The sequence below is a fragment of the Galeopterus variegatus genome, unplaced genomic scaffold (assembly GCF_000696425.1).
Source record: "Galeopterus variegatus unplaced genomic scaffold, G_variegatus-3.0.2 Scaffold3727, whole genome shotgun sequence".
NCBI lineage: Eukaryota > Metazoa > Chordata > Mammalia > Dermoptera > Cynocephalidae > Galeopterus > Galeopterus variegatus.
Genome location: NW_007729838.1, coordinates 79,950 through 98,998, shown reverse-complemented (window position 1 = coordinate 98,998; position 19,049 = coordinate 79,950). Strand labels below are relative to the sequence as shown.

The 19,049-nt window shown below is 39.2% G+C and overlaps 1 protein-coding gene across 1 annotated transcript in view; it reads right to left on the bottom strand.

Annotated features, from left to right (window-relative positions):
• Positions 1-19,049, bottom strand: part of TLE4 (transducin-like enhancer of split 4) — a gene marked incomplete at its 5' end in the record, with an annotated part of 139,948 nt that overhangs the window by 97,062 nt on the left and 23,837 nt on the right. The window contains one exon of the mRNA XM_008585822.1: positions 9,469-9,531. Within this exon, the coding sequence (XP_008584044.1) occupies positions 9,469-9,531 (63 nt within the window). The remainder of the gene's footprint in view (positions 1-9,468; positions 9,532-19,049) is intronic.

Here is a 19,049-nt window from a genome sequence, read left to right as displayed (position 1 = left end):
AGGGTTGCGATCCCGTTCCCGGTCCCCGGTACGGGTGCGGCACCGAGGGTTGCGATCCCGTTGCCGGTCCCGGTCCAGTACGGGCGTGACACTGAGGGTTGCGATCCGTTGCTGGACACGAAAAAAGACAAAAAAAAAAAAAAAAACGTGGAAGATATATTCACCAAATGCACAATAAAGGCAAGTACATGAAGACATGGGAGTACGGTGTCTGGGCTTACTCTACAGAACCCCCCCATACAAAAAAGTTGGACTTTATCCTGTTAAGAAATGAGGCATTATTAAAAAAATGTTAAGCAGCTGAGTGCTATCATTTCTGCATTTTAGTAAGATGGATCTGGGAACAATAAAGAAACTGGATGGCAGGGAGGAGAACCAGATTAAAGGGAGAACAGTTAGAGGACTAATGCAATATTCTAACATGAAAGATATTAGGCCTAAACTTGGACAAAATACCCTTACCACTAACAGGAACCATTAGCCATATGTACATAAAAAGCCACTTACAGAAACTCAGAATCAAAAAAGGCCTTTAGAGATCGGGACACCCAGATGCCAGCAGTACCACAGGCATTGTTACCAACCAACCAACAATTCTCCATAGTTCCAAATGCATACAGATTTCTAAATGCTGCCTGGGCTGAGGGGATTGGAATGATAGAACTGCAGTAACAACCACAGGCCAATGCCACTACTCTATCCAATCGATGAATCTCCTCTGTCACACACTAACCAGCCATAAACCAGTCTCTGATCATCTCCAGTGAAAAGAAACTTAACTACCTTACAGACAAGCTTTTTCCATTCTGAGATAAGGAGCCCTAATACTGAGTTGAAATCCACATCTCCCCATAACTTCTTCCCACTAGACCCAGTTATGTCTCTTCCATAGGACTGACACTTCAAGTATTTAAAAATGGCATAATACATGTTTTCAATTTTCTCTCCTCCAGGTTAAATGTCCTCAGGTCTCTCAATGATTTCTCTTTGTCACTGGCTCTAGGCTACTCATCCTTCTGGCTAGTCTCCTGGCACAAATCAACTTTAAATTTAACCCCAATCTCACCCCCTCAAGTCAGCCTTTCCTGAACAGTATTACAAGAAACGTTAGTCCCACAAGATACTAGATATTACTTAAAATGAAAACAAAAACACAGGTTTAATTTGGCAAGCTGCAGGACTTCTTTCTCAGAACTGCAAAGCTCAGAGAGCGTGAATGTGTATGCAGGGCTTCCCAAACAATTTTGGCTATAGAACGTGGAATTAAAGCTCTTAGGAACACACTTTGTGAAATGCTGCCCAAGTCGTTTTCCTACTGACCATTTGGCCTTGTCTTCTCCATTCTCACATACATGGGGACAGAGCATTCCTTCCTGATAATAGTAACCGTAAGCTCTACAACTTCAGTGCTGTCCAACAGAACATTCTGCAACACTGGAAATGTTCTGAATCTATGCTAATAATATGGCAGCCACTAGCCACACACAGGTGGACAGTGAGCCCATGAAATGCTGCTAGTGTAACTGAAAAACTGAACTTTTAATTTTATTTAACTTTAATTTAAATCTGCATAACCACCCCTGTATTGGACAATGCAACTCTACTCAATCAAACTACTTTAAAGGTTAGCTCCAATATGAAGGAGGCCCAGATTTAAATCTGCAGAAAAAAACTTCTACCTCTTGAGAATCATCTTTCACTTCCTGAGGTCAAGCAGGCCATAATGCCACCATATGGCTCTCACTGAACACCCCAATTGTCACCAAAACGCATGATTATGTACAGAGCGACCCAATCAGTCAACCGTGGAACATGGGACAGAATTATGCTCTCTAATGGCTCATTCAGTATTATGAGAAAAAAATATTTTAAATGAAAGATTACCCGTGTCCACACCTAATATGAAATCAGAAAACTGTACAAAATCTTCTGAAGCCCCAATCCATGAGTATTATTCATTATAAGACATTCTTTCAATGTTTAGCACTGTCATAACACATTACCAGGACTGACCAAATGGCCCCATCTGGGAAGCAGACAGACGGTGCCCTATGCGGGCTGCTGGAATTTAATGAACACTCTCTGAGGATGGTCTTGGGGTGTCACTGTGTACTTATCAGGTGATCTCTGGTGATTTCAGCCAAGCTCTCCTACATCAAACCATGTTATCACAAACCATTGATTCCTTACAAAGTTAACAAGCAGTAAGATAAGTTAACCTGGTGCCATTATGAGGCGGTAACACTGCCACCAGTGCGTGTAACCACTGGATTTTGTTCATTTCCTCCCTAAGGCACAATATGAAAGTGACATCACATCTTTCAACTTCCATTTCACAATTATTCCATACATGCAAAATGTGTTTCAGAGTAATTCAGTACTATATTAACCCAGGTGCCCAGATAAACAGCATTTGAGATATACCCATATTTCTCAATGTAGTATAAGGGGTTTATTTTCCATCAAAGGAAAGGACTGAATTTATGGCACGTCCAAAACAGATTTATGTATCATTTGATATGACTAGCTATTCTAGCCTATTGGAATTGTAATTCAAATAAACTCATATTACCACTATTACATAATTGCGAATTATTTTCTACCATTTAAATGCAATGTACAGTGCCCAAATTAAATCTACAGAATTCTGGAAAAAACACTACCTATTTGGTACTACTTGTTATAAAAGTTTTAAGTTTAAATATGAACCAGAAAACATTCAAGTTTGAGCATTCTCTTATCTCTAGGTAAACTTAAGAACGAAAGCAGAAGGCTTAAATTTTTCACTCATCTCCCCCCTTCTAAAAATTCTAATCATCAGAGAGCTACTGTAAAATGTTGTAAAAAGAATGAGTTAATTCTTTATTTCATCTGTTAAAACAGTATTTACTTAAAACAATTGATGAGAGGCCCAGGCCCCCAAGGTTCACTCCACATTGTCACTGTGAGGACGAGCCTACACAGCTCCTCCATCAGCCCCTAAAAAGCTCTGATTCTGTTTTAAGTAATTCAAGGAACAAAAAATCCTAGAAATGGAATCACAGGAGTGGGGTAGAAGGGAAACACGCATCCTCCTTGGCAATGAAGGACTTGAAACAAGCTGTAACAATCCACCGACAACAAGGTAAAAATCCATCAGCCCCTAAAAAGCTCTGATTCTGTTTTAAGTAATTCAAGGAACAAAAAATCCTAGCAATGGAATCACAGGAGTGGGGTAGAAGGGAAATACGCATCCTCCTTGGCAATGAAGGACTTGAAACAAGCTGTAACAATCCACCGACAACAAGGTAAAAATGAATGCCATTTCTCCAAAGCTAACAATGACCGTGAGTTTAACAAACAGGAATCAGAAAGCCACTGGTCATAAGGAACCACTTTTCTGTTCTCTTGCCCTCTCCAGGAAGGTACACACATCTATGGTTATTTCAGGCTGTAGTTCAGAAATGGTTTGAGGACCACACCGTCAAATGGATCAACTTTGATGCTACACAAAACAATCAATCTGAGCTAATTTTTCTGATATCTTAAAACCCCACAAAACCAAGAGTGACCTATCCAGTATATTTTCAGTGATTCCCTGGGGAGGCAGACTGTCAAAAATTTGATCCCGTTGTCTCCATTTCAAGGACAATACATATTTACAAAAGAGTACACGAGATATGTGAGAGAAATCACACATGAGAAGAGATTTCCTTAATAACAACTCTTCTAGCTTCAAGAAGCATTTTCCTTCCAGCAAATCTACAAAATATGGCGGGCCATGTTTGATCCGCTGCACCCCATCCTTCAAGTAAGATGTGACTCCAAGAATTTCTGTACTTTTTTTCTTTAAAATGGCCATGAACATGAAGTTAAGACCCTGTGAGTTGTCTAAATCTAGACATGGGGTTCTTTTCATCCCCTGCAAATGTATGAGTGGTAAACAATACCTGCTAGGTGACTCTTCTCCAAGATTTGAATTGTAAGGAAGAGACTTCTATAATAAGAACTATGCATTATTTTATATTTTATGTGATAATTTAAAGTTTGTCATGTAAAGACACACCAATGGCAATAATAATAGCCATTGTTTTTATTTTGCACATAGCACTATGTTTGGAAGCAATTGCTAGTTGTCCCCCATATCCCCTCTCTTACATTAGTATATGTTTCAGGTGGACATAATGATCACTCAGCTAAGACTACATTTCCAGGTCTCTCTTGCAGCTGGCTGTGGCAGGTAACTAGGTGTTTGCCACTGCAAAGGGGGAAAAAATATGAGCATCTTCCACAACAAGCCCTTAAAAGGAAAGAAACATGCCCTCTTCCTTCTCCTTCTGCCAGGAACAGGACACAATGGTCCTGGGGATAACGAACATCAACAATATAGAAGGAACTTGAGTTCACAACATCCTAGAGTCACCAAATTAGCCACAGCTGCATCTATGCCACTGTTATCAGAGAGAGAAACAAACTTGCACCTTGATTAAACGACTGTTGCTTTGATCTTTGTTAAAGCAGCCAAATATCCAGCTAGGTCCCTTACATTATCATTTTATCACTAATCCTCGTATGAAAACCTTACAGTGCAGCTACCCCATTATACGGATGAGAAAACTGCAACCCAGAAAAGCTAAGCATTTTGCTCAACACTATAAAGGAGGCAAGTGGCTGAGCCAGGATTTGGTCCTGGGTCTGGATGACCTTAGGCTCTTGTCACATTGCCTCTCACGTAACTCTGCTCTTCCAACGAAAAATACAAATGTACTCTGCAGAAAGATTTTTAGCTATAATGTAATAAAATTTCCATCTACTGACCCATGGCCTATTACAAGTTTGAAGTTCTCAAAGGTCTTAGGAAGACTATGAAACATACCCTGCCTGTCTCAAAAATGACCCTTACAAGGGAAATAAGAGTACACAAAACATAATCGTCCTCCAAATCAGGTCTTCAACTAAGTGTCCGATATTTAACACAATCTAATAGGTTAAGACAAATACTGGCTTACTGAAATACATACATATTCCCTCCCTTCTGAAAGATAATCTGTGTGGAGCCAGCTGCCCACTGCTGGAAGCAGCCCCTGGAGCTGCAAGGCTTAGGTGACTTCACAGGAAGATTGCCAACCAGCTCATTCTGAAATACTACCTTGAACTCTTCCTAGTTTTTACTAAGTCCTCCTCCTCCAAATGTCTCGGGACCTAAAATAACCTGGAATAGAAACCATCCCCCTGGAAATACAATAGGAAAGGAGGGAGGAAAATGGCATTTACTATGCCAAGTACTTTACATTTTAATACATATAATACACATTATAAAAATGGGGTTATTCCCCCCGTTCTATATAAACACTAAGGCTTAGAGAGATCAGCTTTCCCAACAGAAAGCCAGTAAAGAGGCAGAGCTGGTCTAATTCCAAATTAGCAGAAATGCTGCGGTTACTGCCTGGGTGTCACAAAAATGCAGTTCTCAATCCACATTAGAATCTCCTTAAAGGTATGTTCCTGGAACTGGGGGTGGGGGGTAATGGAGGGGTAGCTGTCACTGGGACACTGGAAGCGAGACGCATTTACTGGCATCCTTCGATTTTACTAAAAACCCATAAGGTCTAAGGACCTACAAGCTATATCCTAAACCTAAAACTGCTGATCAAAAAACCCCTAGATTTTTAGCTAGTTCAGAGCCCTGGGTTCAGTTTTAACTTACACTTTCTTCCTCTAAAAGGACATTAGAGAGAAAGATAACCAATTCATATTCTTTCAAACTGCAATGCTTAAAAAGTGAAAGGAGGGCTAGTTCCTGATCCTCCCCAAAAGGAAACTGAGAGCTCTGTTTCTGCTGCCACTGCTGGTAGACTACTACTACTAGTAGTCAACAGCGGGAGGTGCTTACTATGTGCTAAGCTGCCCGGGTATTAATCCCAGATAATCCTCACAGCCATGGGATGTGTTCCATGCTATTATTAACTTCATTGTACAGATGAGGAAACTGAGGCTTAGAGAGGCAAATCACTTGCTAAAGGTCACCCAGCTTAGCTCGGTGAGAGTAAGCCAAGCTATTTGAAATAGCGAGCCCAGGACTCAACCCAGCTCTGACTGTCATCATTCTGGCATCTCTTGGTTGTGGAACTGCCAACTCAGAGTTGATTATTTATACTTCTTCCCCTGCAAACAAGACCTAACTCGGGGGAGAGAAGAGCTTCCCACTTATTATCATGAGATTTGCCTTTTGAAGAACAAATTTGAGGACAGACATACATAGATCAGTCTTACCCATTCCTAAAAACCAAAAGTAAGTGGGAGAAAAGAACAGCTTCATACAGATGAGGACTCACAAGTTTTCTCTAAACTCTGACATTAGGGATCCTGTGAAATTCTAAGAACTGTAAGTGATGGTTATTCTCTTTTAATGACAGGAGTTAGCTCTATCTTTGTCTATGGCCTAGGACTTTAGAAGTAGCTGTGAGTGCAAGAGCACATCCATTAAACTACGTATTGGCTATAATTTAAGTGTTTTAGTGAACTCTAATAGGAAAACACTTTTCTCTGTGATTTTTATACACTGACACATTTCGAGTGTTTTACAGATATAATTATACAACTCATTTCTAACAAAATCTTGCAGCTAAAACTAAATTTATTTAATAGTTGTCATTCAGTACTATACAACTTTTTCTAAGTTTAGAAAATGTGGTAAACTAGACATAAGCAATATTAAACAGGTACATTAATCAGTACATGGGTGTTAAGTTAAAAATAGACTTCATCTAGATGTATGTAAATTTACCTCTTGTTCTTGTCAAACTCCAAAAGGCCTGACTTCATACACTCGAAATCCCTCCAACCACTGTCCTGTAGCTTATGCACTAGTCTTCAGGGAATGTTTTTCTTCTTTGTAAATATGATCATTTAATTTTTAAATAAAAACATTTTAAAATAAATTCTAATGCCGCAGCTGCCGTTTTGGCAGTGAGACTGTCACATAGAGAGCCGGTGTTAAAAGATCAGATTAAGTGACTTCAGTCCTGGCACAGAGTGACGCTCGCAGCCACACAAGAGTGATTTTCCATGCCTCTGAAGAGACAGGAAATAGAATTCATCTTCTTCTAATAACCTGCTCCTCCCCTCCCTCCAGATTACAGTCCATCTGGCCTCAGAGAAGAAGCAACGAGAGTCTGATGCTCACAGAATGCCCAGAAGAGGAAATAAGGTGGACAATTGAAGTTCAGACACAAAACATCAGAGAGGCCCTGACTTGACAGGAAAAAATATGTTTGTGGCCCACACATTAAAAGATAAATATACTTTAGGAGACAAGAAAAAGAAGAGAAAATTAAATCCCAAGTAAGCAAAAAAAGACATGCACAGAATCAGGATTTAGAGGGCTGGCCCGTGGCTCACTCGGGAGAGTGCGGTGCTGATAACACCAAGGCCCCGGGTTCGGATCCCACATAGGGATGGCCGGTTCGCTCACTGGCTGAGCGTGGTGCTGACAACACCAAGTCAAGGGTTAAGATCTCCTTACCGGTCATCTTTAAAAAAAAAAAAAAAAAAAGAATTAGGATTTAGAAAACCATGAGATAGGTCATTATACATAAATCAAGGATTTCAAGAAATGTCGAAGTACTAGGGAAAAACAGAGTTAAATGGTGAGAGTCTGGTGCCTATCCTCCCAGCCTAAAGCAGCAGCAGCAGAATTGTCAGTATCTCCCCATGGCTTTCCTCTACAGGGCACAACTTCCTTAGTCAATTAATTCCAACCCTGTCTTGCTCAGCACCACTTCCATTACACATTCTGTTCCTACTGGGTATCTCACACAAACAGCGTAACTGACGTGGGAAAACGATAACTGGCAAATCAATTCCACCAGCACCACCAAAACCCCCTTCCACTTCTGAACATAACCCACAGATCCTGCAGAAATGCCACGGGAACAAAGCCGTCCCAATGATTATATACCAGGTTTCATGCTTGCAGAGGCCCAAAGTCTAATAGCACCCTGGCCACCTTGAGGTATGACATCTCGACCTGGTTATAGCTCTGTGGGTCACACATTCTTCCCATTCTCCATCTCCATAAAGCAGAGCTGCTTAAAGTAATAAATACACACTGGTCCGGATCAGGTAAGGGGCAGCCAAGCTTCCTAAAGAAATGCAAATATGCCCCCTGACTCATATTCATCAAGCCCTCTAACCTAGTCTCAAAGCAAATCTAAGTGAAAAACAGGTAAATGGGGATACGACTAGTTAGTTGGTGGTTTTGCGGTCACAGCTCAAGTGGGAGAAAGTCAAAACATCCTTTGTTTTTCTGTGATCCAGAAGAACATGTGAATTCAGGATGTTAACAAGGTCTGTGAGCCTGACTGTCCCTCTCCAACATATACCCCACAGAGGGTACCCATTGGTTACTCAAGTCTAGCCCAGCCCAGACAAATAAGAAGTCATGTACAGCAATTCGCATGTCTATAATACACAGGCATGCTTAAATACCGGCTACATGCTAACATGGGCACATGCCCGCAGGTAGGCAGGTGGATGAGCTGCTCTCCTGAAAAGCAGTGATGCCACACATCTACAGAACTAGAAAGGATGGAAGGAAAGTGCCCAGTGCCTCCTCAGCTAGCAACCCAAAGCACTGCGGCTGCAAGACATGTAATATTCCGTTAGCTAGCTTCTCCCTTCTTACAGCTGATCTTACCTGAGCAAATGAAAGATTCAGTTATCCAGAAGCAAAAACTATCTCTTTCCAGCACTCTCACCTAAACTTTGTAACTACCAAAAGCAAGCAGGTAAACAAACAAAAAGGGCAGGGGGAGACACAGGAACCCACTAGGCACTAGAAATGCACTTCCTCATTCCAACCTGGGTGTGTTTGCTCACTGTTCTCTTCCCGGTGGTGAGCAAGAGAAGACCAACGAGCTGCATGCCAGACCTCGGCATGTGTGAAGGCCCCAGTCACCAAAGCCTAGTTTTGAGAAAAGTGGCACTCAGAGAAATGAATCCACTGAGTCCATGTTGCAAGTCTTCCCACTTGCACAGACAATATAAAGACTTAGTCAGGTAATAAGTAACTTTTTAAAAGCAGCTAGCCAAAAGTTACATTCGTTTTCTCTTTGATATGTCCTCTGCCAATTCTTAATGCCCAGTGACGAAAGTGTAGAGCAAGCATTTGTCTTCCTGGAAATTTCTCAATCTACCCTATTAAATGCCATTATGAGCAACACTACATCGTACAATAACAACAAAATATTTTAACAATTAAATTTTGCTTAGCATATTAGAAAATATTTCATTACATAAACACATTTAAATTATACTCCACTGAATATTAATAAGGTGTAGAAGTTGGAATGAGAACACTGTATCTTAGAAATGTGAAATACAAACACCAAGAGACTGGCAAGGTCAGAGAGTCAGTTCTATAATCCCTTTCAGCAAAACCACTAAAATGGCAACTTCTAGCCCAGTACCTGAAATCAACTACCTTACCTCCTGAGACAGGAAAGGAATGACTTGTGCACAGATAGCATTCAGCCTCTTGACAATCTCTGCCTGCAATAAAAGGAAAGAAATGCAATTAAGAGAACAGTTAGCTGGTTACAGATTCCCGAAATATTAACAGGAGGAGATTAAAACACACTTTATATTCTGGCTGGCATATTTGCAAAGAAAGAAGAAAACTATCTCATCAGCAAGCCCATTAAAAGGAGAAGTGACAACAGCGCCACATTAATAGCATAATTTATTAACCAGCACTCATCTTTAAAAGTTAACCTTCGAGCACCAGGGCATATAAAAAGGAATTTGATTTTCATGATTGGAAATCAGTTTTCAAATGCCTACACCAAGACCCTTTCCCATTCTGATGTCATTTTTCATAAGAGTTTAGATACTAAAGACACATTCTTTGTTATTATTAATTTTATATAAACATTATATATTATAATTTATTACTATTTATTATTCTTCAGATAGTAAAGATACATCCCAACTCTCTCAATTAGTAACTATCAGATTTCAATATTTGTGAGCCATGTTTTTAACACTGGCATTGGAATTTTACCCTCAAGTCTCCAACCCCATGAAACAATAGCACCCAACTCAAATAAATTGATTAACTCAGTTAATCAGTTGATTCTCAAGAATCAGTTGATTCTTAGCTATAAATTATTGGGGAACAGGGTGTATTCTTCAAAGGTAAAAATTTCCAAATGTGTCCTACGAGGGTTTTTAGTGTGTATAGATTTAGAACATGCTAAAATCTTACTATACTTAGCAGAAAAGCAATCTATATATACTATAGATCCTTGGGAACTATCTTTTTAGCATAGATCTGCAAAAGTCCCAACAACGTCAGATAACAGAGTTTATTGTCTAATAATTTTTGGAAGTACAGAAATTTTATAGCAATAGGATGCTATGATAAGTTAAAAAAAAAAAAGAAGAAAGAAAGAAAAGAAATATCACGACTACGAATTTTCTTTAAAAAGCCACCCAGAGTTTCACTGATAGTGCCTTATATACTCTATGATATATGAACAGTTTTATACATGTACATATAGCTTATATTTTAAATGATGTAGTGGGGGGAAAGAGAGGTGAGAAGTGTTAAAAGGCAGAAAACATAAAGCAATTACTACTCCTGAGACATTCTTAAAATAATTCCCATCCAGGATCAGTTCCTCATTGTATGAGAGAACAAAAATGCTCTTTTTCTTGCTAAGTCATTACCAGAATGACAGCAACACTCTGCTTGTGCAATCTAGGCTTCCTTCTTTTATCAGCAACCCTTCTGACTTTAAAGCTATGCAATCTTTTAAATGTCAGCACCTTAAAAACTTTGCCAGCCAACAGAAAACACAAATTCACCATGAAGTTTCAAACCTAGGCTTTCCATTCCGGCCTGCATTCCTAACAGGATGGACAAAAACCCAGCACCAGTAAGCAGCAATGAATAAGGACTCAACTGTGCTGACCTGATTTAATTTACTGCACTGGCCCCATGGAGCATTTAGCCATCTTTTAAGAATGCTTAAACCACCATGAAAAGCTGCAATGGGAATCACCAAACCACTCTCCACCTGGACGAACATACCACAGTGGTTATGGGGTGAAATTCCAGGGTGAACTAAGAAAATAGAGGAGCATTCACCATGCTGAAAGCACTGAGTCTCACAGGCATTTGGTTGTTAAGCTTTTTGTAGGAAGAGGTGGAGGGGGAGAGAATAAAAGATAATGAGACACTTTGGGGCAGACCAAACTGATGATTCTAATGCTTAGAACCATCTGCCAAGCATATTTTCCTCATTATGTTGTTTACATAAATAAAATAGTCCCTTGCTAGGAGGGTTGAAAAATGTGTGGGCACATAAGAAAACTGAGTTCTTTAGCTTGCCTACGTAATCTAGGCAATAAAAACTACTATACAGAAATCTCATCTGGCAAAATAAAGACCAAAAGGTATTTGGCTCCTTAATTATGGACCTAGGCTATGTTAAGTCTGAGCAATTATTTAAAAAAAAAAAAAAAAAATTTACAGTTTCTTAAAAATAAATGTAAAAAGGAAAAACCCTTTTTACTGAATCATGTATGTTGACCCACTTACATAAGAGAAAAAGGAGGGGAGAAACCTTCCAAACTTTTTCTTTAGAAGTCTCCTTTTGTTTAGAAGACTTCTTAATTTCTTTAAGTTGTCATGCCAATGAATTTTCATGGTCAGGCTAATTGGCAGCATGGGGGAAGGGGGATGGGGGTGGGATGTGTGTGTGATTTCATAAAATTAAATAGGTCATTCCTCACTTTGAAAACTAAAGTTGCCTTGGAAACACTCCTGCTTCCATGGTCATCTAATTTTGCCTCTTTTGTCCCATAGGACCCAGCTTTAGGGAGACATCATTTATTTACAGGCCTTTCCACTGGGCTTCAGCGATCAGCCAATAATACTGTGGACACACACTTCTAATGGCCTATGTTTTGAAACTGAGTCTAATCTAATGGCGTGGGGCCCAAACTCCTTTTCCAGCACTGCCATTAAAGGATGTAGGTTATTGCTGTTGTCACCATTGATATTTGTCATTGTAATGTAATTAGGGCCCTAAAATGATGCATTACAGCCCTTGGCACAGCTTCTATTAAAATCTTTTCTTCTGCTCACTGAACTGCGACCTGCTTTCTGATGAATAACAGACAGACAGCTTTAGGGTAAGGAGCAGATTCATCAAAGAAGTATTTTTCAGCTTTAGGGAAAGAGAAGGAAAAAAAAAAAGGCAACCTAGGAGGAAACGCAGTAAGAAAGGAAAAGCCACAATACACATTTGAATTTCATTTGACCACTTGAAATTCTGATTGCATCTGATGAATCTTGCTTAGACAATATATTCCCAGTCTTCGAATCACATGGTTAATCAGGGCTCTAATCTGCTATCCATCAGCCTATGCCAGCACTGCAGCTTCCAATCAAATTTATAGGTGATGTGGGTCATGCATCCCTGAGCAAGTACATTCACAGATAGCCCATTTAAACAGGCAGATTCTGAAATACTGCTGTTAGGGTTACTGGATGTTATAATGGTATTCGGTGCTTTATGGACACGGCTAAACTATTAGCTTTTGATGCCAATGATATTCCAAAATAGCATTAACAGCCCCAATAAAAGGACAATTGTTCATGTCAAAATATAACAAAAAGATCATTTTGGTAACCATACATTGTCAAATACACTAACAATTTTTGACATTTCTATTATGACTTCCCCCTATCCATCAAGATAATCATTTAAAAACACAAAAAGTTCCACAAATAACATTTTCCCACTCTCAACTCACTGTGATTCCATTTGGTCTTTCTATAATTTCCCACCTTTACACCATCCTCCAATTAAAAGAACCAATAAAAGTGATGACCATCCCTGCTAAAAAAGAAACTTGGTTTGGACAACATACCTTAGAAAATGGTAACTTAACAAAAAAGGCATTCTATGAAAATCCCTTGGCACTTAACACCTGGCACATGAATACCAACACGCTAAGTCTAAAGAGGTGATGGAGTTGAAATAAAACATAATAACAAGGCATTATTAGGAAACTACTTCAGCCAACTTTTTTAAAAAAAGCAATTACAGTGTCAGGAAAACATTCTCGAAGAATAACATTTCACCATTAATTTGTTTTCTATAGCAGTTCCTTTGCCAAAATTTTTTTTAGTAACATGAATCTATTCTATTAAATGTTTATCAAGAACATACACTCCCACATTATATATAAACACTTTAATAAGTGGCCAAAGAATCCTACTTATCCTGCTTGAAATCCTTTTTGGAACAGGCACAAATAAATCTTGCAACCTTCTCCCTTACTTCACCACTACAGAAACAAAACTGTAAGTTTTTAAATTTCAATCAGAAAACAAGTTATCTTGATTTGTTCATGGACCTATTTCAAATTTTTTGAAGAAACTGCATAACTTCTGGAACTGATTCTGCTTGACCCTAGATTTAAAAGTCAGAGGACTAAGGAGAAATTCCTTCTGACTTAATAGAAATCCAGACACAACATAAGGAAAAATAGCCTTAAAAAAGGCCAGGCTGGACTAAGGCTTAAGATTTAGACCAAAGGTACTGTCAGAATAGCTAGCAAGTTGATAAACCAGATGTCTAAGTTTTATTTTAGTTCAGGTGTTTATTCTGGACAAAATATTTAAGTACTGCTTAATAAAGCAATAAAATGATGTGATAACACTATAAGAATCAATCTATTAGAATTCTTATCAGTTTCCTAAAGGACTAATTCAAACTACCAAGACTTTTTTTGCCAAGTATTAAGGCTATTTTTTAAAAGCTCTGCACATCCCACTTCCTCCAGTGAGAAAGAGGTACTGTCTTCGGGGTACTCGATTTGTTTTATCTTGAAAAAATGGGAAAGTGCCAATATTAAACCTTTTTTTTTTTAAAACTCCTCCACTCCCTTCTCCCCTGAGGAAGTTTAACTAAAACAATGATTCTACTAATGGTAATACCACAAACAATGTCAAACTCATTTGTGTTTTGCACTTATATTTACACTATTTTACTGCATCTTGACTGTGCTATAAAATACCCAGTATGCAGCTCAGTTGACTGAATACACTCAAGTACCGCATTTGTTTGTCCTAAAGTATTACTACTGTTTGTAGTGCTCACTCAGGAATATGCAGGACAATGTCTTTCATGAAGGGTCACATATACCTACATCGCATGAAATTCTTCTAATCTGACCCCAAAAGTAAAGTTGTATTTCACTGAAGCACTTTGACAAAGATGGTTAAAAGAGTGCCCTTCCTCTCACCATTTGAGCTTTTTGGAAGGTATTCCTATAAGGGGAATCCTAGATAGGTGCCTATTATCCTACATACATCTTCTGGTCTCTGGTTATTGTGTTTAATTATTGCTCCAATGTTGAGTGATCAACAGAGCCATATATTACCAACACTGAGAATGACAATCATTGTGCCAGACGTCCAATTACTCATACAAGGTCAAATCATCTCAGTTCTCAAGCCTAGAAAACACTGTAACCAATGTCATCACAGTTAGACTCAGCTCCACCACAGGGGAGGGGCAGGGAAAAAGAAAAAAATAATGGGAGGGAAAAGTGGGATGTCAGTGGGAGTAGCACAAGAAAATTACTTTCTCTGGTGAGCTTAACAATTTCAGGCTTCACAGAACAGGGTGGAGATGTTCAGAGAACCTGATTACTCTGATTACTAAGACACCCAAGTTCTGCAAATGCTCTTTCCTCAGCAATCCTCTGCTCCATCAGCCACAGCAAGCCCTGCCAGCTACTTTTTGTTTCTTTTCTACTCTCTTCTCCCTCCCTCCCCTATTTTCTCTCTCCATTCTTATTTATTTATTTATTTATTTTGCTTTATTCTTTCCTACTGACATAAATGTACAGGAGCCTTTAAATGATTTATAATTAAACATTTTCATACTCCCTGTGCCCACAGTAGATGGAGATCACTCATCTTGATTATTTCCAGCATGATCTGTGTGATCAAAATGATGTGAGAAACGCCTAAAGATGAAGGAATTTTGGGTACAGGAATAAAACAAAACAAAAAAGATGAATGATCCTTACCAAGTTCTCGTCAAGGAAGCTTATCGCCAGAGAAGTGTCAAGCCACCCTTTATACACTGAGACACATGCTATATGAAGTGTCTTCAAAAAGGTCATGGGAAATGCATATTATGAAAAAACTATGCATGGATTGCAAATTTTTGCACCAAAATAAACTTGTACTAACTTGTTATAACATGCTATCTAGTTTGAGGCACTAAAAAGGATAAGAGATCAGTTTGAAAAGAACCCATATCAGAGCAACAAGAATTCTGCTAAAATTGAAGCAAGAACAAGCATCAAACTTAGGGTGAAGTTTGGATGGAAGAATGATGAAATCATTGATGCTTTATGGAAAGTTTATGGGACAATGCCCCAAAGAAATCAGTTTATAAATGGAGAACTCACTATAAGAAGGGACTAGATGACATTGCAGATGAAGACCCCAGTGGGAGAATATCCACATCAATTTGTGAGGAAAAGATTAATTGTGTTTGTGCCCTAACTGAAGAGGACTGACAATTAACAGTAGAAGCAATAGCCAACACCACACATATCTCAACTGGTTCAGCTTATGCAATTCTGACTGAAAAATTACAGCTGAGCAAACTTTCCACTCCATGTATGCTAAAACTGTCGCAACCAGATCAGCTGCAGAAAAGAGCAGAGCTTTCAATGCAAATTTTAAACGAGTGGGATCAACACCCTGAAGCAAGTTCTTCGAAGAATTGTAACTGGTATATCATGGCTTTACTGGTATAACCCTGAAGACAAAGCACAATCAAAGCCTTGGGGTGGGTCAAAGCAATAGTGAACTGGTCAAGAGCAAAGGTCATAGCAACAGCTTTTTGGGATGCTCAAGGCATTTTGCCTGTTGACTTTCTGGAGGGCAAAAACATGATTAACATCTAATATTACCAGAGTGTTCTGAGAAAGTTAGCGAAAGCTTTAGCAGCAAAATGCTAAGGAAACCTTCACCAGAGAGTCCTCCACCACAACAGTGCTCCTGCTCATTCCCCTCATCAAACAAGGGCAATTTTGCAAGAATTTTGATGGGAAATTATTAGGCATCCACCTTACAGTTCTGATTTGGCTCCTTCTGACTTCTTTTTGTCTCCTAACCGTAAAAAATCTTTAAAGGGCACCCAATTTTTTTCAGTTAATAATGTAAAAAGACTGCGTTGACATGGTTAAATTCCCAGGACCCCTCAGTTCTTTAGGGATGGACTAAATGGCTGGTATCAACACTTACAAAACTGTCTTGAACTTGATTGATGGAGCTTATGTTGAGAAACCAAGTTTATATTTTTTATTTTTATCTTTTAATCCCATTTTCCCACAAATTTATTCAAGTCCCCGATTTTTTTGGTCTTTCCTCTTTGGTCAGGCTAAAGCTTCTATGTTTACTTCTTATTTACCTCGACTTTTCAATAAATCTCCAACTATATCCACATTCCTCAGCATTTCCTTTCCTCTTTCCAATTCTAGCATGATTTCTAGTGGTTTCTTCACCCTCTTCCCAATTATATAAAATTTCAACTTTCTGAAGCCATCACCGCCAAAACATCCTTCTGATCCCTTTGTTTTCTCACTATGATGAATAGCCAGCCCTTATCAAAACCAGAGTGGCCTAGATACCACTCTGCCATACACTTCCATGTCCAGGCAGAGTGGGCAATTGAAGCCACAAGCCCTGGCCTGACTAGAGCAGAAGGCTTTAGCAAGGATTGAGAGTCCCTCCTCCTGACCTCTGCACTTGCTGTTCCTTCTACCTGGAACCACTTTCCCAAGAACTTCCCATGGCTCATTCCCTACCCATTATTTAAAGCTCAGCCCACAGGACAACCCCTCAGATACCTTCACATACTGTCCTCAATCACTCCCTCTCTTCCCACTCTCTGGCCCATTATAATCTTGTCTCTTTTTTTTGGCAGCATTTGTAATCACCTGAAATTCTCTCATGTTTTTGTTTACAAGGACTAAACTAGTGCTTCTCAAACTTTAAACATACTTACTAATCACCTGGGAACTTTGTTAAAATCTGGAGTGGAGTGGGGCCTGAGAGTGTATACTTCTAACAAACTCCAAGGTGATGCTGGCACTGCTGGTCCACAGACCATATTCTGAGCAGCGAGGTTCTCAAGAACATATGCTCAATAAGGGTAGAGATCTTTGTCTATAACTCCAGTGGCAGGTACGTAGAAGAGAGTCAACATCCATGTGTTAAATGAATAGAAGAAACTACAGTTCAGTTTAGGTGGCTGGAACCTCGTCAATTCTTTTGCAGGCATGCTAAAATTGCTTGGGAATATTTAGAGCACATCAACATATGAACCATAAAGGAATATCCATCTGGAAGACTTGCTTACATTCTGATTTGGTTTGTTTAGCTTCCCATTACACGTCTTCTCTGGCATTTAGGATGCCATGCTGTTCAAAAAGAAGAATAATCACAGTGGGCAACAAAAGGAAATGCAAATTCATTCTGGACAATACTTGACTGGTGCTTAAATGATTAAAGCTTCCATTCTGAAACCTTGGCAGGATACGTGTTTTAAAAGATTATTTTAGAAATACAATAAAGGAGATGCAGTTCAACTTCCTTCCTGAGATTACTTATACCAGACTGCTAATTGCCTGACCCACTAGAATTCAGGGTATTTGTTAGATGGCACACTAGGAGAACACATTGTAGGCAGAGTTCATGATAAATTTCTACAATGGTATCTCTTGAGTGGACCAATCTGATGACTGTTAGCCCAAGGAAAGGCTCTAGTCATATGATGACATCACTGGGCTCACAGGAAGTAAAGGAGCAGTTCCTAATAATTCAAGGTGTAGTCTCCGGAATTATATGCACTACAATATGTGCAGACCAGTTCATACTTAGTAACCCTGCTCAAAACCTGACAGTCAGAGCCAGGCTGGCAGAGCCATGAAACAGCTGCAACATGAGGACACCTGGAGAGAAGGGACCATTCGAATCCCTTCCAAACAAGGCCCAGGAACTGCAGTAGCATCAACTGTCACTTCAGCCCTGGGCAGCACAAATTGTCTCCACACTGTCCGTGACAAACCTGTTTGAATACTCGCAATACAGGAAGATTCTAATAATTAGGAAGTTTTTACTTAAAGTAAACTCATTCCTTGCCTGTTTCTTTGTTTTCTGTCACGGAGTGGCATACCTTGAACAAAAGTCTGCCATCATTCACTGATACCTCACCCAAGCTTCTTTCAATGGTCACACAAATGTGATCCTCATGTGCTGGGGAAAGCCACCTGGGACAGACTGGCTAAGGAAAAGAAAAAAAGTCCATACCACAGACTGAGAGCTCTCTCTAATCAGAAAAATAACAGCATTTTCCCTATAATCAGGTTCATATCTACTTTTGCTTGTTTTCTTTTCTAATAGTTAACTAGGCAGGTTGAGAAAAATAAAGTTTATTGTTAACTATTTGTGCTCCTATATTCCTAGTTACTTTAAAAACGTATCTCAAATTGTTTTTAAATTGAATTGTACAGGTAGTTTAAAATATTTAAACATATGTAGCTTAGAAAGAACCCAAACTATAAATGTATTACTGCCTTTTTGTCCTTTCAACAAATATTTATTAAAAACCTACTTACTGTCAGGACTATTTTAGGTGCTGAATAGAGACAGAGAAGTAAACAGACAAAAGTCCCTGCTGTCAAGAGGCAAGAAGACAGAAGCAAGTGTACAAGTACATAAAGAGAAATTTCAGATACTGAGAAGTGCTAAGAAGAAGCCACAGCAACAGACCAATGAGCTTGGAAATCTGTGCATGTTTCTGTTGACACAGGGAAACCCAGTGTGCATGGGAGCCCAGCAATGCAAAATCTGGCAGTGACCTCCTTAGCCAGCAGTCACCATGTTGTTATGAACAAGTGTGTGTGTGTGTGTGTGTGTGTGTGTGTGTGTGTGTATATATATATGTATATATATATGTGTATATATA